This window comes from Chelonoidis abingdonii, chromosome 1 (genome assembly GCF_003597395.2).
Source record: "Chelonoidis abingdonii isolate Lonesome George chromosome 1, CheloAbing_2.0, whole genome shotgun sequence".
NCBI lineage: Eukaryota > Metazoa > Chordata > Testudines > Testudinidae > Chelonoidis > Chelonoidis abingdonii.
The window spans coordinates 823859-849837 of NC_133769.1; the positions used below are offsets into that span (position 1 = coordinate 823859).

At 50.4% G+C, this 25979-nt stretch overlaps 1 protein-coding gene across 1 annotated transcript in view; it reads left to right on the forward strand.

Moving 5' to 3' along the window:
- The window catches only part of TSPAN33 (tetraspanin 33), a 39259-nt gene extending 21453 nt beyond the window's left edge, over positions 1-17806 (forward strand). The window contains exons 2-8 of the mRNA XM_032780944.2: positions 7221-7278; positions 7956-8083; positions 10004-10078; positions 10782-10877; positions 11947-12075; positions 14437-14598; positions 15369-17806. Coding sequence (XP_032636835.1) covers positions 7221-7278; positions 7956-8083; positions 10004-10078; positions 10782-10877; positions 11947-12075; positions 14437-14598; positions 15369-15470 — 750 coding nt within the window. The 3' untranslated portion in view covers positions 15471-17806. The remainder of the gene's footprint in view (positions 1-7220; positions 7279-7955; positions 8084-10003; positions 10079-10781; positions 10878-11946; positions 12076-14436; positions 14599-15368) is intronic.
- Positions 17807-25979: the final 8173 nt, after the last annotated feature.

A 25979-nucleotide genomic window follows, 5' to 3' on the forward strand; every position in this document is an offset into this window, starting at 1 on the left:
GAGTTCTGTAGGGTCCATCCAGCCCTTGCCGTCCACCTACCGGGGAAACTGAGGCATAAAGTGACTCATTCAAGGACACCCAGCAGACTAATAGCAGCTGTGGGTAGAGTGTCCGTGGGCCCTATCCATGCTGCTTAGTGTTAGAGGGCTTTCCCGTCACCCTCTTCCCCGGTTCTTGTCACGCACACAGCAAGCATGATCCCAATTTCCTGTTTGTTTGACCCCCGTTTATATAGTAATATTTGTTGTCAGTAGCTTCCGGTGTGGTGCTCTGCTCTTGTTCGATGACGATCACAGTTGGCTGCGTGCGTGTTCCCTCTGTATGCTGCCCCGGTTCTGCACAGGTTGCTGACACAGCAAACCCCGAGAGAGCCCCAATGACCACAGACTCTAGTAAGGTACAAAGGAACCCGAGCCAGGTTTATTGTCAAATGAAGCACAGTGATAGTTTCCTATAGACTCTACAAGACGTACTATGAATTTGTGCCCTCTGGCAATGGAGCGGCTCAGTCAGTGGCAGGACCCTCCACTGCCCCCTAGGCCAGACAAAGATGCGCACTCCGGGCCCTATTTTTTTAGTTACAGGACAGATTACTCACCTCTACTGACGTATTGAGGTACAGCCCCTTGGCTCATTGGGGTGCTGTCTCCCCTTTGATCATGTTGTTTCAAACAGATCTCTCCATCATGCTGTCCTTTCGACTCTGCCTTTAAGGTGCATCTGCCTGTTCCTTGTTATCTCTGTGTCATCTTGGCACGAGTTCCTCTTATAGACTCATAGACTTTAAGGTCAGAAGGGACCATTATGATCATCTAGTCTGACCTCCTGCACAATGCAGGCCGCAGAATCTCACCCACCCGCTCCTGTAACAAATCCCTAACCTACTGAAGTCTTCAAATCGTAGTTTGAAGACCTCAAGCTGCAGAGAATCCTCCAGCAGGTGACCCATGCCCCATGCTGCAGAGGAAGGTGAAAAACCTCCAGGGCCTCTGCCAATCTGCCCTGGAGGAAAATTCCTTCCTGACCTCAAATATGGCAATCAGCTAAACCCTGAGCATGTGGGCAAGACTCACCAGCCAGCACCAGGAAAGAGTTCTCTGTAGTAACTCAGATCCCACCCCATCTAACATCCCATCACAGACCGCTGGGCATACTTCTGTGATAATCAAAGATCGTTCCAAATGATTGCCAAAATTAGGCTATTACCAGGATATACATCCTCCCCATAAACTATAAGCTAGTTTAAGCCATGTAAGGCTTTGCCATCCACATTCCCCTTGGAAGGCTGTTAGAACTCATCCTCTAATGTTAGAAACCTTCATCTAATTTCAAGTTTAAACTTCCTAGTGTCCAGCTTATATCCATTTGTTCTTGTGTCCACATTGGTACTAAGCTTAAATAATTCCTCTCCCTCTTGATAAATATGTCAGAGGGATAAATATTAAAGAGCAATCGCACTTACGTGTGGATGTACCTGCTTCTAGCAACCCTCTTCTCACCAAGTTCTGTGAGTGGGGCCTGCCTCTGGCTCACAGCCCAGCTTTTGCTTCGCAATGCCTGGAAGTACTTTGGTTCAGGCTTCAGGCCTCAGACTGGGCCTCTGACACAAGAGTTTATGTTTCAGGGCCTCATCTTACTACCTGCCCCCACTTTTTGTCTTTTTATGGGGAGGATGTTTACCCGTCGTCCCGGAAAAGCATAATGCACGGACTAAAGATAACCCAGTGGGCTAAACACTGTTATATGGTTACCTCCTTTTACCATCCATACACTCGTGCCCCACCTGTCATTCACTCTGCACATCCCCTCGTACGACTGATAGACAGATTTTATTATTGTGGGCCTGGGAATGTCAGGCCCGGGCCCTCGACGAAGGAATGCAGTTTTATAATTGAGTCTTAGGGGCACTCCCAATTAGTAATATGGATATAGTGTATATATTTGTAGTGTATATGGACATATATGTATAGTATGTATGTTTACAGATAGCAACACTTTATATCCAAGCAGAACAATTCTTTTCCAATCTGTTGTTGTTGTTTGGCCGTTGTGGCACCGCAGATAGCAACCCACTTTGATTAGGGCAATTACAGTTACCATCTGTAGCAGGTTAAGTGTTTTGAAATACTGGGATGGGGATTGCGATAATGTACCCCACAGTGCTATATATGTGAGAAGTAGAACAGAAATTTGGAGTAGTAACGCTGCCACTGAGGCCTTTTTTATATATAAATATGTTGTGACTAGTATTTTATAATATTGCAACTTTTTTTTTTATGGAAGGGACCCCCGAAATTGCTTTGCCCCAGGCCCCCTGAATCCTCTGGGCAGCCCTGAACAAGATTGTTTTAAATAACGCGCCTCAGTTAGGATGCATTGTCACCGACCCAAATTATGACTGGCAATTTGTTGACCCAATTTGTAGTTGCTATGTAACTTTTTGTTTGTTTACCGCTTTGTTTTTTCCTTGCCTTCACGTTGTTTGCTGTCATTTGTTTCATTTCTACCTGTGTGTTTGGTTAAACAGTTTAGCAAAGTTATGCACGTTGTAAATGTTGTACCGCAATAATACAATACAGTAATACAACGGTACAATGGTAATACAGTAACACAACAATAATACAGTTGTTTTTACACCGTAACCAAGTTGAAATTAAATGATGGCTTATCCTGGTCCAGCTAGTGGTTTTTAGCTGATTGTTAACTTAATTATCCATGTATGGTAGGTAGAGGTGTGTTTGACCAGTCTCTCATTTATAAATCACTTCGTATTTCTTTTCTTGATGCTGGGGGTTTCTTCACTGTATCCTGATATCAACTGGTATCTTCAGGGTGTGATATTTTCTGGTGTCTGTGGGATGCAACTTAAACAGCTAGTTAGTTAACATAATAAAGGGGGGTTTTTTAATTTGGTTTTTTGTTTTGTTTTCAGTAACCCAAGCTTAATACACGGTTTAACTTAGTTTGTTTACAATGTAGTAGAGACCGAGTCTTTTATAACACAAGCTGTACTTTTGCAATTGTTGTACAGACATTCGTTTTCCTTTGGGGTGCATTACTGATATTTCACAGTAAACGTAATGCTGAACGGCTGCAATAGATGCTCACGATGTTCCAAGCGAAGGTGTATTGCTTTCCCTTGCTGAACACTTTGTTTCAGCAAAAGAGTTAGTAACATAATTTTAACAAGCTTTTTAGAGTTAATTTGCTTGTGATACCAACTTCACTCTTGTTAACTGTTTAGAAGCACAGACTTGAACAACCACTGCTTCCCATTAGCTTAGCAGAAGAAAAGCATATACAATTAAACCAACTATAAAATTAAACCAAAATAAATTTTCAGTACAGGTCCATGCAAATACTTTGAGGATATTAAACTTTCGTGATGCTTTGTTGTGTTTGGGAGCCAAAGGTGGAAACCTGTTGAAAACGTGAAAACCTGTTGACATTTGATTAGCTTTAGGAATACAATTTTTGCTGTCACATTCTTACAGCTGTATTTAAAAGTACAAACAAGTTTATAAAAAGCCCAAACAAGAAATTGACATTTTGTTAATATTCTCTTTACCTTGATGTTACCTTTTTTTCTTTGAATAACAATACCAAATACTTAAAAAACAAAACCGTTTTCAAAAAGAGAATTATTTTTATTGGCAATTGCATTATTTGTTGAAGCATAAATATATGGACATATATTTGTAACTGAAACCTTTTTGATCTTTGCACAAAAAATAGGTGGTGTTAATACTTTCTATCCCAACCACGATTGTAAAATAGTGTGGTGCCACATATATGTATATTTTTTAAAAAGGGTGTAAAATTGACTTTTGTTGCAACAAAATAAAAATAGTCCCGTGACACACACAACATACAGGACAAACTTACAGTTAAAAACAAATGGTACCAGAATTCTATTCATAACTATTACAAAATAAGGCAAACACAATAAAAAATAAAATAAAAAGGGTTAAACATTTGAATAAACAAATTATGACCTTCTTTAAAACTTGTAACATAAAGTGATAAAAAAAAATTCATATTTGCCAAATGTATTAATTTGGTAATGAGGAACTTTGCATTACTTTATATTTAACATTATTTTCAAACTCTGCTATATGGAAATAAGAAAAGTTCATGTTTTAAATATTGGTTAGTGGTTAGGATTGGAAGCAGAGAGTGCATTTCTGTTGCTTGGCAACCATATCTTCTAGAAAGTTGGGAATAATTCCAGCTGTTGCATTCCTGATGGGTTAAAATAATTAATTTACTGGATTTATTTAAAGTTTTTACCTTGTTTTCTTTTTGTGTCTTTAGTTCTGTTTTCAACTGCTTTATCCTTTGAAGGTTTCTGTAAAAACTATAACTTTTAAAACAAGTGAGAGAGCCGAAGTGAGGAGAGGAAGGGGGAAAGGGGAGGTGAAAAGCAAACTAGGAAGGTAGCGAGACCTGAGCCAACAGAGATTAACTCTATCAAGGTGTTTGAAACTACAGCCGGCAGCAGCAGCAAGTTTAGCAAACTGAGAAAGCATAGAAAGGACAAAACTTAACCGGTATGTAATATTTGAGAAAGAAGGTTATATTTTCAGATATGAGCACAAAGTGTGGTTCCGTGGGTCAAAGCATTTGGGAACCTGCACAGTTGGGAAACGTGCCCCTGTTTTTTATCCTGGCTTTGAGAGGAGAGGGGAGGTAGTTACCTGCTCTTGTAAAACCTGAATTTGTTCCCCCAGTGTCTGTTGCGTTTGTGTGCATGCTAGATGGATGATGGGAGTGCCCTTTTGTGTTGCAATTAACTGTTTTGGGGCAACTCCACGTGTTAATGCATCAATTCTACCCACTTAATTTTGAGTGTTTACTTTGAAATTATTTTTTATTCACTCCCCTGCGATCGAGTCGCAGCTCCTGTCTCCTAGTGTGCTCTGTGAACTGTTCCATTTTTCTCCTTCATTTGATTTACCAATTCAGTGACAGTATTGGGTGCTACTCTCCTTCCGTGCACTTACTTCTCCCGTTCTGACGGACACCCATCAGGTCCCGGTTTAGGTTGTACCAGAACCTGGCTGTTATCATAAGATGGTGGTTGCACTGCAATGGACCCTGTTTCATCTTTTAATTTTACTAGGGCCACGTTTTTCCACAGCTGTCCCCGTGATTCAGGCACAGGGGAGCTACTTGAAGCCTGGTATTTACCACCAATATTCATAACAGGGGACGGCACTTGTATTTTTTTTTGTCGGTTCCTTGCGGTTGCTTCCAGTGTTTTACTCTGTTCCTGTGCTGGTTGTCTCCGGGTTGCTGGCCACCCTGCAAGGGGAGTGGAAGCATTCTAGGGCTGTGTAACTTCTTTTGATTCTTTTAACTCTTTCTTTATTACTGTTCCTTGTCCCACCGATTGTGGGGTGCTGTTTTACTCATTCAACAGCCCTGGTTATAGTTTGCAATAGTTTACATGTTAAGGCTACAGTCTCAGTTCTAGCCTTACAAATTACATGACATGTTTCTTCCCCATTATATATTTTAAACTCTGTGGGGATTTGCAGGGAGGGTTTAAGGGGGTTCCCTAGCTCGTGATTTTCTGCCCTGTTAGATCGCGATTCCTACAGCGGACAGCTCGCTTACTCAGCAGATCAGCGGTCGGGGTCACCAGTGTTGTCAGTAGCTACCGGTGTGGTGCTCTGCTCTTGTTCGATGATAACAGTCGGTTGCGTGCATGTTCCCTCTGTGTGCTGTCCCAGCTCTACGCAGATCGCTGACAGCGCAAACCCCGAGAGCGCCCCCAGAGACCACAGACTCTAGTAGGCTACGAAGGAACCCGAGCCAGGTTTATTGTCAAATGAAGTACGGTAATAGTTTCCCGTAGACTCTACAAGACATACTACGAATTTGTGCCCCCTGGCAATGGACCGGCTGAGTCAGTGGTGGGACTCTCCTCTGCCCTGTAGGCCAGACAACGATGCGCACTCCGGGCCCTATTTTTATGCAGTTACAGGACAGGTTACTCATCCCTACTGACGTATTGAGGTACAGCCTCTTGACTCATTGGGGACTGTCTCCTCCTTTGATCATGTTGTTTCAAACAGATCTCTCCATCACATTGTCCTTTTGACCCTGCCTTTAAGATGCACCTGCCTGTTCCCTGTTATCTCTGTGGAGTGTTGTGGTGCCATCTTGGCACAAGTTCTTCTTATTAGCACTTACATGTGGATGCACCTGCTTCTAGCAGCCCTCTTCTCACCGACTTCTGTGAGTGGGGCCTGCCTCTGGCTCACAGCTCAGCTTTTGCTTAGCAGTGCCTGGAAGTACTTTGGTTCAGGCTTCAAGCCTCAGACTGGGCCTCTGACACAAGAGTTTATGTTTCAGGGCCTCATCTTACTACAATAGTCTGTTAGACCTCAACCCGTCCTTTTACTGAAATTTAACTAACTAATCCCAACATATTGTAACACAATTCTGTAACTAGTTATATCCCACTCCCCTAATTAACTTACACCTAGCAGTCTTAATTATACAGCAGACAGAAACAATTAGAGAACCAGACAGATTAACAATAGAAAAGTGGGGGCCATAAAGATAAAACAATACAGAAATGAGGGTTTCACAACCACAACCATTGAGAAGTGATTTCTTGCCAGACAGGCTGCTGTCGAACTGCGTTTTCTTTAACCATCTTTATCTGGTGGTGATGGGCGCTATCAGGAAAGGATCGTCTTCCTAACAGCCCAACACCACCTTATTTCAGTGTGGCTGGTTTGGGACAGGAGGATGTGACCGTTCGCTTGCCGACTTATGGCTGCCCCTGCTGCTTAGCCAAAGGCCTTAACCTAAGAACCAGACCTCAGGCTCTCCTAGTGAGAGAAGGCCCAGACACAGGCGGACTGAGATTTTGATTCTTTGTTTTTATACCCTTGTAACTAGCTAAGTGATAAAAATACACCTAAGTTCTTAAAGTATAGGCCTATGCAGGCCTGAATTCTATATTCTAACACTTAGCAAGGCCCCAAGCACCCCTCAGATGGTGGTAACTTTCAGCTTTGGCTGGGCTGACCGGGATTTGATCTCATGCCTGTGGGGTGGGGAGGGGGGGTTTCTTATCTTATTGACGATCGCCTGAGCCCTCTGGAGGCCCCCAGTACCCTCTCTTCATTTAGGGACACTGCATGTGTGGGTTGAAGTGCCGAGCAGGTGGCTGGTCCTGAATCTCCATGTCCTGCCTCTACAGATGATCTCGATGGTGATGGTGGCCGTAGGCATCTACGCCAGGCTGATGAAGCACGCAGGTGAGCGACTGGCACCTTCCCCTTGCCCCAGGTCTGTTCTGGGGCTCTGGGATCTCTCCTTCCGGTGGAAGGCGGGAGAGGGCCCCGGAGACTGGCTGCCCTGGAAGCAGACGGGTTTGAGGAAGAGAGCAGAGCCGTTCCCTGGATCTGAGACTGGAACGCAGTTAAGGGGGGGTGAGGTCTCTATGTGGGGAGCACAGCCCGCTGCGTGCGGCAAATGTCGCCTGCGGTGAGAGGGGAGAAGCTGCTGCTCTTGTCCAGTGAAACGGGGCTTGGACGCGTCCCCACCCCCACCCCCACCCCTGCTTGTCACAGGCCTGCTCAGATCTGGGACCATTGTCCATTGCCAAATAAACCTCTGGTCTCGGGGCCGCGTGGAGTTACAGCAGCCTGGATCTGAGCTTGTTCCTTCTCACCCCTGGGCCAGAAGCACTGGAGAGCCGTGGGGAAAGGTGTCTCTAGTGGCTGGCTGGCTGGTTCTGGAGGGGCCTGTTGCAGAAGAGGGTAGAAAGGGAAGGGGGTCATAATGGGAGAGGCTGGGGACCCAAAGGATCTTTCCCTGAGCCCCACCCCATAGAGCCGTCTCCTTTGGGTTCCTTTAGCGGGCAAGGTGGGGCCGCTGGACTAACAGCTCTCGCGTCCTCTCTCCCCTTGACCTGTCTGCTCCCGTCTGGCAGAGGCGGCTATGGCTTGTCTTGCAGTGGATCCCGCCATCCTGCTCATCGTGGTCGGCATCCTGATGTTCCTGATCACCTTCTGTGGCTGCATCGGCTCCCTGCGTGAGAACATCTGCCTGCTGCAGACGGTGAGCGGACGGGAGGCTGCGGGATCCACGCCTGGGCCAGGGGGGAGAAGGGGACAGTCGTATGGGGGTTATAGCCAGGGCAGGAGATGGGAAGCCTCATGGGGACCCCGCTGTCTACCTGAGCCTGCAGAAACCGCCAGGAGTGGGTTTGGGGTCCCCCTGCCAATGACTGGCATCTCGGGCAACCGTCAGGACTGATGGGACCCAGGGTGTCTCTGCTCTGTCTCCGATTTCCTTCTCCCACCCATTGGTGCGAAATCTCCACTGGTGCCCAGCCATGCTGACAGCGGGAAAGCTTGTGGCTCCCTCTGGGGGCCAGAGCTGGGGAACTCCTGCACCCCAGGAGATACCCCAGGAAACGGACCCTTTCCAAAGTGTCTTGAATGGCACTGAGCCAGGCGTCTCGGCTAAAGAGGGTTTCTCGTTCCTTCACACATCCAGTCAGTTGTTGGCAGGAGCTGCTTGCATAGCCGGGCGGGGAGCAGACGCTGGAGTCTGTACAGATCTCCTGTAGTTACATACAGCTCTCAACCCTCAGTGTTTGCCAGCACAGACATGGGCAATCCTTTAGAACAGTGTGGCAAATCCACAGGAGGTGGGTTCTGTCTGATTTAGCCCTGAACCAGTGACCCAGCTAGGTCCTACCGGAGCGCTGTGCTCCAAGAGGTGCCATCTTCCAGAAGAGATGTAAAACCCAGGTGTCATAAATAGATAGCTAAGGGTTAATGTTTCTTTTACCTGTAAAGGGTTAACAAAGGGAACCAAACACCTGACCAGAGGACCAATCAGGAAACTGGATTTTTCAAAGTCAGGGAGGGATTTTTTGGGGTCTGAGTCTTTTTTGTCTGTCTCTCAGCTATGAGAAGTTCTTTCTATCTTCTAATCTTCTGAGTCCAACTTGTAAGTACAGGTAGAAAAACCATATAGGTTTTATGTTGTTTGGGTGTAGTTACATGTGTGTAACTTGCTGGAATGTTTCAAATTGGATATCTTTTTGAATCAGACTGTTTGTTCATATTTTCTTATTGCAATAGCCCTGTATTGTCACTTGATGCAGAGTTTATATTCTTAGTCTTTTTCCTTCTTTTTATATAAAGTTTCTTTTAAGACTTGTTTGAGTTTTCTCTCTGGGAGGGTAAGCTCTGCAGCACCAGGGAGTTGGTGGGAGGGGGAAGAGATAGGATCATCTCTGTTTCCTTGTATTTGGTTTGTCTCTTTGTGGAATAGAGGGAACATGCTTCTTGGTATTGTGATGTAAAGAGATTGCATCAGTACTCTCAGGTAGCCAGAGAGGAAAGTCTGGATGGAGAGAGAGGGGAAGGGAAGTGGGTTATTTCCTTGCCGGTAAGACTCAGAGCTTCTGAGTCTTGGGGTCCCAGGAAAAGTTTGGGGGACCAGAGCGAGGCAGGTGCTGTAATTCCTGTCTGGTGGCAGCGAGATAAGATCCAAGCTGGTAATTAAGCTTGGAGGTTCATGCTAGGCACCCACATTTTGGACGCTAAGGTCCAGATTTGGGAAAGATGCTTATGATACCAAGCTCTGAGCACTTTGGGGTGATCCCAGAGCATACTTTGCAAGAATGAGGTATTAACTCCACTCTGCCTCTCTGACGTCCCCTGCAGTTTCAAAAAGTGACTGTTTCTCTCTTCTTGTCCCAATCCTCTGTGCAGTGTTAGGCAGTTGCTCTGTTCCACCCCAGAGTGGCTGCGTTTCAGTGCTGGGTAAAGTGGTCAGTAGATAGGAATCAGTAAAAAAGGCACTACAGGAATATAAGGTGATGGAGTCCTGCTGCCCTGGGACCTTGCAGCTTCAAGCGCCCCTGCTTGGGTCATGGTGGCGCAACTCTGGCTCTGTAAAAGGTGGTGCGTTGTTGCCTCTTCCGTGGCAATTTGTTGATGGTAGTTTTTCTCTCTCCTGCAGTTCTCAATCTGCCTGACCGTAGTCTTCCTGCTGCAGCTGGCAGCTGGAGTGCTGGGCTTTGTCTTCTCTGACAAGGTGAATACAACAGAGAGCTGGGGTGAACATTGTTCTTTTGGGGGAGGAGGGGGGGAAGGATGCCCCAGCATAACTGGAGGACCAGTCCTGGATTGGCAGGGAGCTGCCCGGGAGGACAGAATAGATTTCTTCCCTCACTAAGCTGCAATTCTCCGGGGAAAGGTGGTTCCACGTGGGGACGGAGGGCCAAAGAGGCTGAACCACAAATGGGGGGCGAGATGTCTGGGCATGAACAGAGACTGTTCTCTCTCTTTTAAATCTTATTTAAATGAAAAAGTGTGTTTTGATCCAAGGCTTCCCCAGCAGACTTGGAGACCCAAACGCATCAGCCTTGTGCTGGGGCGTCGGCACCACAGTACAGCTGGCTGGGTGGGTCCGCCCCAGGGTTTGGTCCTTGACCTCCTTGTCTGTGTCAGTGGCCAGCGTTTTGGTTTCCAGTATGTCCCCACCTCGCCCTAAACAAGTGGAGGGGGCAGGGCAGGATGGGTTGGGGTGAGGCCACTGGCCTGCAATTCAGGGAACATGGGTTCAGGTCTCTGACTCCACATATGATCTAGAAACTGGGGGTGACGCCTGCCCATCAGGCAGCTGTCAGGTTAAATCATAGGGGAGGAGGCGCTCAGACACTGCCATGGTGAGGGGCGTGCAAGCACCTAGGTAGGAGGGAAATCTCACTGGTGACCTCTCGGCGTTCCTCCCCCAGGCACGCGGGAAGGTGAGCGAGATCATCAACAATGCCGTCGTGCATTACCGGGATGACCTGGACCTGCAGAATCTCATCGACTATGGGCAGAAGGAGGTGGGACCCGTTAAAGAGCCCTCGGCCGGGTCTCCTGCCTCCTATGGGGTGACTGCACCTGGGCGAGTTCTCTGGCCTCCTCTGTGATGGGGATGGCTGGGTCTCCCAGCCCCGTAGCAGGGATGGCTGGTCCTTGGTCAGGCCTGGGGTATAGTCCGGGCCTCCAAACTCTCTCTCGTGCTGTTCCCCTCTCTTTAAAGCATCCCTGAAATCGTCTCTCCTGCCTTGACCCAAGTTCCCTTTCAAAGCACCTAACACGGTCTCTCTCCTTGCCGAGGCTGCAGGACCAGGATCTGCTTCCCTTCTCAGAGCAGTGGGCGCGGCTGTTCACGGGTCTCTGGTTCCCTTCCATTGTCCATCAGACTCCATTCCACTAGTCCCACATCTTTCTGCTTCTTTGTGGGCCCCCATCTTCCATCGGGAGGGCGGTGCCATCGCAGACCACACCCCTCCCAGTTTGAGTCCAGTCGTGCTAATCACAAGTACCCGCCAAACTCTCTCGTGTACGCACACATGATTCTGTGTTCTCTTGCCACGGGCTTGGTCCCAGGATGGTCGTGCAGCTGGCGTTGCATGTCTGGAGTCTAAATATACTCTCACCCCTCTGCTCAGAGACCCTTATTAACCCTTTGTCCCCCAGAGCCCTGTTCTCCCATTTCCATTGCTGTCTGTAGGCCATGATTGGGGATGGAGGCTGGAGGGAATGGGAATGGGAATGGGACTAGCGTTAGACAAATACAATCATGCTTCCTTTAGAGTTCCCTGTCTTTTGCTTTCGCCCATGGTCTAACCCTGGCAAAGCATGAAGCCCCGTTACAAACAAGTTTAAATTTGACCCAAACTGACAGTCTCTCTGGTTCTTAAGATTTCTTCTCCATGGGGAGTAATGTATTTATTTAAGTCTTTCATTCCCCTGCTACATCTGTTTTTAAGCTGTTGTTTATGTAGGGCCTACTAAAACATTAAAAACCCATTCAAATTGACCTGGCCTCTCTTTAAAGACACACCCTTTGAGATCTGCCCAATTTCCCCTTCCCTGGCCCTCTTTGACTGTGCGCTCTCATTACAGTTCAGTTGCTGTGGGGGTATCTCCTACAAGGACTGGTCCCAAAACATGTATTTCAACTGCACTGCTGACAACCCCAGCAGGGAGCGCTGTTCTGTGCCTTATTCGTGCTGCTTGCATGCAGCTGACCAGGTAAGAGCAGCCGCACTGTTCTGCTGGGAACAGGACTTCTCCTTGCCAGCCTGAAGTTCTGGTGACCACCCTGCACCCAGGGCCAAGGAAGTCTCTAAGCCGGATAGCTGAGTAGCATTGGACTCCTCCTCCACGTGCCCTCTGCCATCCATAAAAAGGGAAATAAGGACAACCTGGGGAATTACAGACCAGTGAGCTTAACTTCCGTACCTGGAAAGATAATGGAGCAAATAATTAAGCAATCAATTTGCAAACATCTAGAAGATAATAAGGTGATAAGTAACAGCATGGATTTGTCAAGAACAAATCATGTCAAACAAACCTGATAGCTTTCTTTGACAGGGTAACAAGCCTTATGGATAGGCGGGAAGCGGTTGACGTGGTAGATCTTGACTTTAGTAAAGCTTTTGATGCTGTCTCACATGACCGTCTCATAAACAAACTCAGGAAATGCAACCTAGATGGAGCTACTATAAAATGGGTGCAGAACTGGTTGGAAAACTGTTCCCAGAGAGTAGTTATCAGTGGTTCAGTCATGCTGGAAGGGCATAACAAGTGGGGGCCCACAAGGGATCAGTTCTGGGTCCGGTTCTGTTCAGTATCTTCATCAATGATTTAGATCATGGCATTGAGAGTGCACTTACAGAGTTTGCGGACGATACCAAGCTGGGAGGGGTTGCAGATGCTTTGGAGAATAAGATTAAAATTCAAAATGATCTGCACAAACTGGAGAAATGGTCTGAAGTAAATAGGATGAAATTCAATAAGGGCAAAGGCAAAGTACTCCACTTAGGAAGGAACAATCAGGTGCACACATACAAAATGGGAAATGACTGTCTAGGAAGGAGCACTGCAGAAAGGGATCTGGGGGTCATAGTGGATCACAGGCTAAATATGAGTCAACAGTGTAACGCTGGTGCAAAGAAAGCAAACCTCATTCTGGGATGTATTGGCAGGGGTGTTGTAAGCAAGACATGAGAAGTAATTCTTCTGCTTTACTCCGCGCTGATACAACCTCAGCTGGAGCGTTGTGTCCAGTTCTGGGCGCCACATTTCAGGAAGGATGTGGACAAATTGGAGAGAGTCTGGAGAAGAGCCACAAAAATGATTAAAAGCCTAGAAAACATGAGCTCTGAGGGAAGATTGAAAAAACTGGGTTTGTTTAAACTGGAGAAGAGAAACCTGAGAAACTGATGTACCAACATTTTACGTACTTGAAAACTGTTATGAGGAGGAGGAAGAAAAATTGTTCTCCTTAACTTCTGCGGCTAGAACAAGAAGCAATGGGCTTAAATTGCAGCAAGGGAGGACATTAGGAAAAACTTCCTAGCTGTCAGGGTGGTTAAACACTGGGATAAATTGCCCAGGGAGGTTGTGGAATCTCCATCATTGGAGGTTTAAGAGCGGATTAGACAAGCCCCTGTCAGGGATGGTCTAGTTATTACATGGTACTGGACTAGATGACCTCTCGAGGTCCCTTCCAGTCCTGGTCTGTGAGTCATGTCCCCCATGTGATCCCTGTGCCAGCTCCTCTTTAGTGACCTTTGCAGCTGGACAAACTGTCATGCCACTAGGGGGCGCTCATAGCCCAGTGGCTCCTACAGCTCCAGCTGACCAGGCTGCAGCCATGGCTGTCACCAGGCACAGGCAGGCTGGGACCTGCAGGGTACTGGCCCCCGTGGTCCCCGAGTGGGTCAGGGAGACAGAGGCTGTGCAAGGGATGCATATCCTCCTCCGTCGCCCCCGCCAGCCCCAGCAGCTCCTACGAGGGAGAGACCCTCGCTGTAGATGCTGGGTGGAAAAGGGATCCCATGAAACTTGTATGGCTTGTGTTGGTAAATGCCCCACGGATGTGCGGCAGGATGGGAAAGCAGCTCACCTGGGTTCCCGTACGTCATGGCACTTTTAGCTGCCTCGCCCGTAAGAGATGGGATCCCCTCTAGTCCGCCCGTCCCATAGCCAGACAAGGTGATGCCCTGCAGCCTAATCTCCTGAAAAGTCACAAGCAACGGAACTTCTGCCCTTTCCCTAGGAAGCAGCACTGCCACTCTCCCAGCTAGGAGCCCAGACGCTCCCGTGATGGGGGAACTAGGGAGGGCTGGGGGTTGGGCTTGCGGGGGAGAGAGCGTACAGGGAAACCTGACGTTAACAAGGACATGTTGGCTGTCCATGGGGCTGTCCCACGTGCCATTAGGCAGCGGCTCAGGAAAGCCCGACACCCCTCCTCCCCCCATCCCACAGGCATGAGAGGGAGCTGGAGCAACTTGCACAGCCTGTGGCGGTGTGTGAGGTGTGGCCGCACCAGGCTATCCATCCCCTGGCACCCAACTCACTGTCACCTGCCCCGGTGCTTTCCCACAGGCTGTCATCAACACCATGTGTGGCCAGGGGATGCAAGCCATGAACTACCTGGAGGCCAGCGAGTTCATCTACACCAATGGCTGCATCGACAAGCTGGTGAACTGGATCCACAGCAACCTCTTCCTGCTGGGGGGCATCGCGCTCGGCTTGGCCATTCCACAGGTAGCCCCCACCTCCCCCGGCTGTGCTCTGCTGGGGCCAGAGGGTCTGGTGTTTGACTCAAATTTGGGGGGGGTGAGAGTTTCTGCCCCCCATTAGCTCTGGCGGAAGGGAGCAAGGGAGAGGCCCAGCCTGCTCAGCATAGCCCCCACACCCCTGCAGGATAATGAGAGCCACCTTATATGGAGCAGGGGTCGTCATCTGGATGAAAAGGGAATGGCCCCTTATCTGAAGCCAGGGGACTGGGTGCTCCTAGATCTGAGGGGGATAGTCTGTAATTTGTGCGTACGCTTGAATTCACACCCCCAGCATTCAGACTGGGAAGGACTGGTTCCCCCGCCCCCCAGGTCTCGTTTTGACTTTGTGCATGTAACCGGGGGGAATCCTAAGGAAGCCTCGGATCGCACTGGTGCCCTGGGCTGAGGAGCGTGGCAGAGCTGTGTGGGGGAGCCCGGGGCTGGAACAGGCTGTGGATCGGGATCGTCAGAGTTACTGGGGGTGGAGGGAGCCCTCGCCTGGCCTGTTCACCCCTTTACCGGCTCCAGCCTGGGCATGGCTCTCTCTCCCGAGCACCAAACGTAAACGATGGATATTCTCGTCAGTAGCCATGCATTTGTCCCTTGGCGAGAGCTTTCTGACAGGCTTAGCCTCAGGAGGGGAGTGCACCAACTGGCCAGCGAGGATACTGGCCATTCCCGGTTGGAGCAGCAAGCTCGCCTGTGCCTGAGCCCTCCCAGGTGCGTTCAGCCTGTGGTGCTCTCCTCTCCTTGCAGCTGGTGGGAATCCTGCTCTCCCAGATCCTCATCAACCAGATCAAAGACCAGATCAAGCTGCAGCTCTACAACCAGCAGCACCGAGCAGATCCTTGGTACTGAAACCCCACCCAGAAGAGCGAATGCCTCTCGTCCCGTGGCAGGGAACGGCGTGGGGAGGGACACGCCCCCCAGGAGGAAGAAGAGACCTGCATTTTTCCCTGCTATTGCTCACCCTGCCCTGCAGGGGACTGGACAAGGGGATAGCCCCCAGGAGAGACCCCCAGGCAGCCAGCGAGAGGCTGCTGTGTCTCCAGCATCATCTGTAGCATCCCCGCCCAAGTAACTGACATCTTGGTCCCCCTTTTTTGGCAGCTTTTTTTTTTTTTATTTTTATTTAAAGAGGGAAAAGAGCAAAATATTTCCCAGCTGCCCCGGCCCTCTCAGGGAATTGCCTTGAAAGCTGCCTTGGCTGCATCTTCCCCTAGAAGGCTGACGCTCTGGACCCGGGCTGGGCTGGCTGGTACGGAAGGGAGGTACGTGGGGGGGTTGGCGGTATAATGCAGGTACAAGCGTCTTTCCTCCTGTGTGGTCTTGGAGTATTGGGAGGGGGGCCTAGCCAACTTCCTGCCCCCCAGGCCTGGACCAGCTGGCTGTATCCAGATGGGAGTGACACCAGACAGGAGAATGATCAGCCTCTGACCCTGCACTGATCTTTACTGATACACTGAAGCCACAGGAGCATCAGGAGGGGGCTGCTAAGGGGGGAGGGCTAGTGGCCAAAAACCAGACCAGGGGGTGGGAATGGGATCTGGAGCCCAGCCCTCCAGGGCACTGACTCCACTCTGGGGGGCTTCATCTGACTCTGAAGTGAGTCTTGGGCACGGAATATGAAGCCTTTCACTGCTAGGGCCTCCAGGCCACGCCCACGCTGACGTGACAGCCGCGCCGGGAGTGGTATCCCCACAGCACGCAGCTGGGTCACCTCGGGTCCGGCCGATGTGCCTGCAGCCCCAGGTGCTTGGCTGTGGGAAGGGGCCAAAGCGGCAGATCCTCAAGCGTAGAGCAGAGACAGCAGTGGAGTAGCATGTCCCGTTCTGGGCATGGAAGAGTCCAGCTGTCAGGGCCATTAGTGTAACAGCTTCTACCAGTCTGACTATACTGAATTCAGTTCCCCCAAGCCTTGAATTTAGGGATGTTTAAACCCTCAGAGCAGCTGCTCTCTTGCTGAGCTCTCGCTAAGCCGTATGTATAACACTGCTCCTGAATGGATCCATCTGCAGGGATTGAACCTGCGATCTCTGGCTCTAGAAACGTGGCTGTGACTGTCTGAGCTGACGGACCAAGTCTGTTAGCTTACCCGGTAACACTCGTAAACCTGTGTACGCGGTGTCACCCCTAAGGGAGACGAAGTCGCACCGTTAACACGTGGCAGGAGGAGGTAAGCAGTTTTGTATCCCAACACTCTGTGCCTATCCAACATTGTTTGCAAGAGGGGCTCACCCCATTGTGTAAGGCAGCGATGAGGGGCCATGTGGCAGGAAGCAAGCGAGGTAACAGGCGTTTGCAGTCACCAGCCTGGCGTGGGTGAACCAGGCAGGGTATGACTGAGAGAACATGAATGAAAAGCAGCACCCTTTTTGCAGAGGGTTTGCTGCATCCGAACCAGTGGCTGATCCATCTAATTAGTTACCTGCATGGGCAGAAGATACTTGCTAGGCTCAGGAGCCCTCCACTATCAGGCAAAGGTGGAACACAATCCAAGGGCTGGGAGTTGGCAAAGTTAAAACTGGAAATATGGTGCAAATTGTTACCGGTGCTGGTAATGGACCATTAGAACAGCTTCCCCAGGGATGGGGCAGCTTCTCCATGCGGTGGGCTCTTTGCATCGAGGCGGGGTGGCTTTCTAGAAGATGCCCCAATTCAACCACACGTTATGGGCCTGATGCAGGCATCACTTGGTGGAATTCTCCGGCCCGTGCTCTGCAGGAAGTCAGACGAGATGTCCATAACAGTCCCTTGCAGCCCTGATGCCTGTGGGTAGCTTATCTTGGCCAGAAGCTGGTGCCAGGTGGGTCAGAGGAAGGTATAACCATCCTTCCTCTCAGCCAGTAATGCTCAGTCAGCGCGCGCCCTGCAACCACCACCAGCTGCACCAAGTTGGAAGGTGAGACCACATGATCTGCGTGTTACCTCTGTGGATGGACATCTGCCCATGTGCTCCCCTGCCCCATGGAGAGGCAGCATCTCCTCCTAGCATGGAGAGGCTGTAACAGTCTTCTTGGAACATGCACAGATATATTGAACACTGTACAAAGGGAGGGATCGGCAGAGACTTCTCTCTTTTGGGATGTTTGTAAGTAACACATGGGTTCTATATTTATCTGTGAAATTAACTCCTCTGTGATGTGTTCCCTTTGCTTCTGTGGAGAATAAAATCAAATCAGGTTCTGGCTGAAGTTATCTGGTTTTCTCTGTACTGCGCCTGCCCGGAAATAAAATGTGTGCCTGTGTTTGCACTGCCCTCTGCTGGGTGGAATCCTAACAGCTCAGCTGGGTCATATGCACTATATTGCCCTTGCAGATTCTTCTTCAGTTCAAGGAGTAGAGTGCTCTGCTTTTTGGAGCAGGAGCATCCGAGGTCGTCTTAGTGGACAGGAGCCTGCTACATTACTTGGGTTAGTGCATATAACAGAACTGCTGTCTCTCAAGCTGGTGGGGTGGCGCTTGTCCCAAGTGTGTGTTGCCCCTGTGGGTAGGGGCATGGTGTAGAAGCTGTTCAGCTCCCCCCCCCACACCCCTGGCCTGACTGAACAGTATTCTGGGAAGGGGGATTGGTTGCTAGCCTGGAGCTGTGCATGTTGCAGAATCTCTCCTTTCCTAACGCCATCTGTCTGTTCTGTTTGTACAGCCCCGAATACAACGGGCCTGGCTGGTGACTGGGGCTCCTTGGTGCTATGGAAATGCAACTTGGTAACAGTGCTGGGGACAAGACAGCAGCTCCAGCCCTACTTTGATGCCGAGCTCTGGTCTCAGTGCAGGAATGGCTGGGTGAAATTCGAGGCCAGCGTGATGCACGTGATGGTCCCTTTCCACGCTATGAATCCATCCTGACGTGCTCCTTGACCTGTGCACCTACGTGGTGGAACCAGGGGTGCTACCCCCTCCTCACCCCTCGGCTTGAAGTGGTTTCCATTATATTATATGCAGGGTTTACAGTTTTGGTTCAGTGGCGCTCAGCACAGAGCGTTCCAGCATGCCTGCCAGGGCAGGATTGTGCCATTTACGAGGCTGGCCTGTCTACTCATAAGTGCCCCCAGCCCAGCAGACCCCTCACTATCAGGAAACTCTTCCTTCGGGTCAGCCAAGCTCTTCCTTCTAATTGTGGCCCATTGCTGCCCTGCCGGGCCGCAGGGGACCCTTGTCATGGAGTGTGGGGGATTCAGGACCTTGCACCCTCCACTTCCTGTGATTCACCATGACTCTCAGCCAGCCAGTAAAACAGAAGGCTTATTAGACAACAGGAACACAGTCAAAACAGAGCTTGTAGGTACAGAAAACAGGACCCCTCAGTCAGCTCCATCTTTGGGGATAGGGAGCCTAGACCCTGGTGCAGGGCCTTCTGCCGTTTCCCCAGCCAGCTCCAAACTGAAACCCCCTCCAGCCGTCTGCCCCCAGCCACACACCCCGGCTCCTCCTCCAGCCTTTATCCAGATTCCCGGGCTCAGGTTGCATGCTCAAGTATCATCCCTCAAGGGGTCACACCCTGATATCCCACCACTATCAGTATTGATGCAGACAGTAAACTAGTAAAACTCTCACGCAACATTACCAGTTTAATACTCCCTACTCCATCACATCTCTTCCCCCGCCCCTTTGAGACTGAACTGAGTGGGGTCACTCTAACCAGTGAGCTGGGGGAGTTCAGGTCCCCCTCTCTGGGGCAACGCATCAGTTATCACATTGGCAGTCCTCTTCACATGGACCACATTCATGTCGTAATCCTGCAGGAGCAGGCTCCACCTCAGGAGCTTGGCATTGGCTCCTTTCTTCTGGTGGAGCCAGGTCAGGAGGAAGTGGTCAGTGTACAAGGTGAAGTGTCGCCCAGAGAGAGATGGCTCTAGTTTCTTAAGGGCCCACACCATGGCCAGGCATTCCGTCTCGATGGCTGCGTAGTTTCGTTCCCAAGGTAACTTCTTGCTCAAGTACACAATGAGATGCATCTCCTCCTTTTCATCAGCCTCTATAACACTGCACCCAACCTCATGTCTGAGGCATCAGTGAACAGGGCTTGTAAAAGTCTGGGTTTGTCATAACTAGGCCACTGACCAGAGCCTCTTTCAGCGCACATAGAGCCCTCTGGCACTGCTCAGTCCAGACCACCTTGTCTGGCTTCTCATTCTTGCACAGCTCAGTGATGAGGAGGGCTATGGAGCTAAAGTGTGGCAGGCACAAATCTTTGATAATATCCTGCCATCCCAATAAAGGCCTGGACCTACCTTTTGGTTTGGGGAGAGAGACAGTCTCTGATTGCCTCCACCTTGGCTAGTTCTGGCTTTAGGCAGCCGCTCCCCACCCAGTGGCCCAGGTAAGATACTTCAGCCATCCCCACCTTGCACTTCTCAGCCTTTACGGTTAAACCAGCCTCCCGGAGTCGGTCCAGGACTTGTTTAACCTGGGACACGTGGTCCTCCCAGGTCTGGCTAAAGACACAGATGTTGTCAATATAGGCCACGGCAAAACTCTCCATCCCCCTCAGTAGCTGATCCGCCAGGCGCTGGAAGGTGGCCAGCGCTCCCTTGAGGCCAAAAGGCAGGGCCAGGAATTCAGAGCCCCAGAGGGGTGCTAAAGGCTGATTTCAGCCTGGCATCTGCATCCAGTGGCACTTGCCAGTGGCCCTTTGTAAGATCCATGGTGGTGAGGTACCGAGCACCTCCCAGCTTGTCTAGGAGCTCGTCAGGCCTGGACATGGGGGAGGCATCAGAAACAGTGATGGCATTAAACTTCCGGTAGTCCACACAAACTGGATCGACCCATCCCTTTTGGGGATCAGCACCACAGGTGAGGCCCAAGGGCTGGAAGAAGGCTGGATCACCCCCAGAGCCAGCATGTCCCTGACCTCTCTTTCCAGGTTCTGAGCAGTTTTCCCCGTGACTTGGAATGGGGAGCATCTTGTAGGTGGGTGCGATCCTGTCTCCACCTGGTGGACAGTCAGATTCATGAGTGGAAAACAGCTGTGGGTACAGATGCAGCACCCATCTGATCTCAGCTTGCTGGGCCGGGGTTAGCCGATCAGAGAGAGGGATTGCTTCCAGGGAGGAGCCAGCTCCTGTCTCAGGAAATAGATCTACTAAAGGGTCATCTTCCTGCTTCTCCCAATGCCCACACGGACAACATCACATTCCCCCTGTCATAATATGGCTTCATCATATTTACATGGTACATCCGGTGGTGGTGCGCCTGGTTCGACAACTCCACCACATTGTTTACCTCATTTAGTTGCTTGACAGCCTTGCAAGGGCCTTCCCAGGTGGCTTGTTTTTCTTATGGGGATGAGAATCATCACCCAGTGGCGTAGGCGCGGGCCCACACCATGCGATGATACCAGACCTTCTGTTTCCTCTGGGCTCTAGCCAGATTCTGCTTGGCTAGGCCCATGAGCTCAGCCAGTCTTTCTCGGAAGGTCAAGACATACTCCACCACTGATTCTCCAGCGGGAGTGGCCTCCCCCTCCCATTCGTCTCTCATCAGGTCCCTTGTCATTCCATATAACGGTTCAAAAGGCGAAAACCCAGTAAACTCCTGGGGCATTTCCCTGTAAGTGAACAGCAGGTGAGGTAAGTACCAGGTTAATACTCCGTACTCCGTCACAGCCCTCTCCTCCCTGACTGGTTACATGACGGCAAAGTGAGATCATAGAAGTACGATTCTCTCTTCCCACATACCCCTTCTCCGGCCCCATCCTCTGTGAAATGGGGATAAGAAGGGGCTCAGGGTCTTGAGCTGAGATTGCTCCTTGGCATCCTGACAAACTGGGCCCTGGGCTGTTTGGAAGCGGGTCAGCAGCTGCACAGGCTCCATCTCAGCTGCTTCCTACCCCACCCCCCCGCACCCTTTGCAAGTCCAACAGCTGGAGCTGGCCCCAGGCCCCCTCCCTGGAAACAAGCCCCTTGGTGCCTTCCCTGGCTCTGAAGGCTCCAGCCCTGCTGCAGTTTTTCAGCAGGCCCCGCTCGCTGTGAATGTGGGTGGGTTTTTCTTCGGCTGGCTCCATTCAGCTTGCTGGGAAAGGCAGGGAGGGCTCAGCCCTGGCTGGAGCTGCCAGCATTGGGCTCGGTGTGTGGTCCCCCTGCGTGTCTCCTCTTCCCCCTCCCCCCACCCCAGCTCCTTGGCGAGATTTCAGCTCCACAAGCTGGGAGAGACTGAGTCAGGGAATCTGTGCTGGTGTCTCCAGGGGGCGAGGGAGACTTAAACGAGTGTAAAAGAGCAGCGTCCGGTCCGGCCTTACTGCCAGCAGATTTTCTTGATGGAGAAAGCTAGATCATCTCTGTGCAAATGACTGTGGGGGTGGCCTGGGGGGAGCGCAGCACAAAAGCACTGTGTGTGAGTAAGGCAAGGAATGGCCGAGTCACACTGCACACACCTATCCTGGTGTGCTAATGCAGGAGCCTCTGTTCAGGGCTAGGAGGAAGGCTGGACTGAAGAAACAGCCATGCTTCTCAACGCCCTTTAGAGCCGACAAATTGTCCTGTAAGCCTCCATAGTCCCACAATCCTTTGCAGCAGGGATTTGCATCCTGGCCGTCTCTTTTCTGCCGTTTTGAGGTGTGGGGGTTGTGGCCAGTGAGCATCCCCCCTGCATCCCAGCTGGATCCTGTCCCAGCAGATGAGTGGCCCACGGGTAGAGAACAAGGCAGCCTGCATTTCAGAGTTCTGCTGGGGTGAGACCGGGCTCAGAAGCCAGGACAGTAGAACGGGGCTGATTAAAGGACTGTCCACAATCAGGGCTGAGTCCTAGGGGCAGCAGCTGTGGCCGATAACAATGGACAATCTCCTGTAAGGAGGAAAACTTCCTTCGATGGATTTTCTTGTGTTCCCTCAGGGGAGCAGCTGTGTGCCTGTCTCCCTACATCATAGCCCTTGTCACCCCAACCTAGCTGGACAGGTGTGGGACTTCAGGCGCGGCCTCCGAAGGAACAGCTGGAGCCAGGGCTGTCAAATGAGATAAGGGAGGCCTAGTTCAGTGTTACAAGGGGGATAGCTCCTGACCAGACATGGGAGGCAGCAATACCCACCCCTGAGGCCTGCACCTCTCTCTCTTGTTAGTCTCTGTAACTCACAGACGGGACAAGCAGGAGATGAGGTCTCTGTTGAAGCTGTTCCACTGCTGTCCTGTCAATTAAAGGCAGAGAAAGACCCTGCTCCACTTATCTGGTTCTCCAAAGAGACCTCCAGAAAAACTGGGCAAAGCCAGACTGGAGGTTTCTAAGGCAAGCACCAAGCAGGGAGGAAAAAAATAATCTTCCACATGCTCCTTAGACATCCCAAAAGCCACAACCCAGCTCTTGCTCTTTACTAATCACCTATAAGGAGCAGCTTGATCTGCTGTTTGTATGAATAGGGCCTGGAGAGGCCAACTGCCCTCAGAGCCTCATTGTGCTAGGAGCTGTGTAAACACACAGTAAGACCCCCTTCCACTCCCAAAGAGTTTGTCAAGCTGCTTGGAGTGACTCGGGGTGGGGGAGGGGGGTACCAACCTCAGGGCAGCCTGTTAGGTAGTAAGTTACACACCCCAAATTGGCTGTGAGTTCTATAGATAGATTTCACCCTGTATTTGGTGTGAACTCTGGCACTACACCAGCCTTAACACGGTGTCACAGTCCCCATGGAGGCTTGCTGCCTGGCACTGTAGATTAGCAGGTTGTTGGAGCACCAGCATGTGTAACCCACACACCTCCTGGTGTGGTGTTCTGTCCTGTTTAGTGGCACCAAGACCACTTAGAGAGAGATTAATGAGTCTACTCTACAGCCTGAGCACTGTGGTAGAGGCTCATGCACTAAGTTCTAGAGGGCCCAGGTTTGATCCCGCCTGCCGACATCTGTGTTGTTGGCGTGACAAATGCAGCTTGTTTCAGGGGTGGTACATTTGGGTCTGTCCTGCCATCCCTAGGTTTTGTGGGTTGCTGAAGGCCCCCGTGCCCTAGCATTTGTCTATCCTGTCCATGAATAGTGCTCCATGGGCAGCACCCAGGGAAACTAGTGGGGACCAGACCCTGCCGGTTTTTATCCCCACGTTGTCCACAGTTGCTCTGAATTGGAGACAGTGGTAAAAACGTCCATGCCGCCTTCAGCACTACAGGCAGGGCGCTGGTGGGCATGTCGAACAAAAACTGGGGCAACGGCAGCCTGGAACCAGAGGGGAAATTCTAGTGCGAAGGGACTGTTGGTTTTTTATGTCTACTCTGTCCAGCATCTAGCACAAGGGTAGGCAACCTATGGCACGTGTGCCAAAGGAGGCACGCTAGCTGATTTTCAGTGGCACTCACACTGCCCGGGTCCTGGCCACTGGTCTGGGGGGTTCTGCATTTTAATTTAATTTTAAATGAAGCTTCTTAAACATTTTAAAAAACATATTTACTTTACAGACAACAATAGTTTAGTTCTATATTATAGACTTATAGAAAGAGACCTTCTAAAAACGCTAAAATGTATTACTGGCACGCGAATCCTTAAGTTAGAGTGAATAAATGAAGACTCGGCACAGCTCTTCTGAAAGGTTGCTGACCCCTGATCTAGCACAAGGGGGCTTAAAAGTGGCTTGGACAATGCACAGGAGTATGAATGAGCTAATACATCACTCTTCTATAGGTAAGTAATAGTTAAATAATAATCTATCACATTAATGTGTAATATATATGTTTAAATACATTCTGGAGTGATACAAAATCCACTTAAAGGATTTAGTGGACATGGACAATCACAGATCTGGGCCGGAGATGGGGAACTTCCAAAAACCTTAGGTTGATGGGGGAGGGGCATTAGCAGCCCCAAACTACTGCCCTAAATCAATGGTTCTCAGCCAGGGGTATATGTATCCTTGGGGGTACACAGGGGTCTTCCAAGGAGTACTCAACTCATCTAGATATTTGCCTAGTTTTATATCAGGCTACGATAAAAGCATTAGTGAAGTTAGTACAAACTACAATTTCATACAATGACTCATTTATACTGTTCTACCTACGATAGACTGAAATGTAAGTACAATGTTTATATTCCAATTGATTTATTTTATAATTACATGGTAAAAATGAGAAACTCAGCACTTTTTTCAGTCCTAGTGTGCTGGGACACTTGTATTCTTATGTTTGATTTTGAAAGCAAGTAGTGTTTAAGTGAGGGGATATGCAAGACAAATCAGACTCCTGAAAGAGGTATAGGAGTCTGGAAAGGTTGAGAACCACTGCCCTACATCAAGGGGAGTTCAACCTTTTTTCATGTGTGGACCCCTAAAAATTTTCAAATGGAGGAGTGGCCCCCTTTGGAAATCTTAGACTGTCTGGGGACCCCCAGGGGTTCACAGCCCACCACTTGAAAACTATGGCCTGGGAGGGTCTGAACTCTGCGAGCCAGAAAGGGTCTGCAGACAAAGGTTTTGAATGGAGGACAGATTTGCTGCAAGGATTCAGATGGAGACTGTGGCTTTTTACATCATAGACCATCAGGGTTGGAAGGGCCCTCATGAGGTATCTAGTCTAACCCCCTGCACAAAGCAGGACCAATCTCCAGAAAGATTTTTGCCCCAGATCACTAAATGACCCCCTCAAAGATTGAGCTCACAACCCTGGGTTTAGCAGGCCAATGCTCAAACCCCCAAGCTATTCCTCCCCCTTCATGAACTCATGGGTGCCAGTTGTTTTCCAAACCTGGGTGCTTCCAGAACTGGCCTAGATGACCTTCGAAGGTCTCCTCCAACCCTAAGAGTCTCTGATTGTATGAACCTGGCTTCCCTGGCACAGGGCAGGGAGCAGAACCCGGCTCCGATGCCGAAGGGCAGTGGAACAAACTGGAGTTGGAATAACACACACACACACACACACACGATCTGGGGCACTGTGCTGTCCCTTTGTTCTGCCCAAAATGTGCCAGAAGAACTCAAGCCACAGGGGCTCCCTCAGCCTGGGGTGGGGTGGGGGGCTCCGGCTTGCTTCTCCCTGCCTGCTGACCGCTCCCCGATTGCGGGGAGGGGGGCTCCGCGTTACTTGCAGCCAGATCCTGCGGCTAGGCAGCCAGGCGAGGGGCTTCCCTTCTGCCGCCCGCGGCCGTGCGGAGCAAAGGGAGGGCCCCTCTCGCTCGCTCTTTTGGGCTCCCTCCAGCCTGCGCATTCCTGAGCCAGGATCCAGGACAACAAAGGAGGCAGGAAAGGAGAAGGCGCAAGACAAGTTTCTAGCGGGAGGAGGAGGTGGCGGATTCCTGGGGGCGGGGCTGTTTCCCAACTTTCCTCCTTTCCCCGGCAAACTTTTTTGCAAACTTTTCGGGTTGTTGCGCGCAAGAAAGGGATCGGGGGCGGGGCGCGTTGCAAGGCCCGTCCCGCCCTCGCGCGGGCCTTTTTGGGGGGCTGGGGAGCCGGCCCCGGGGC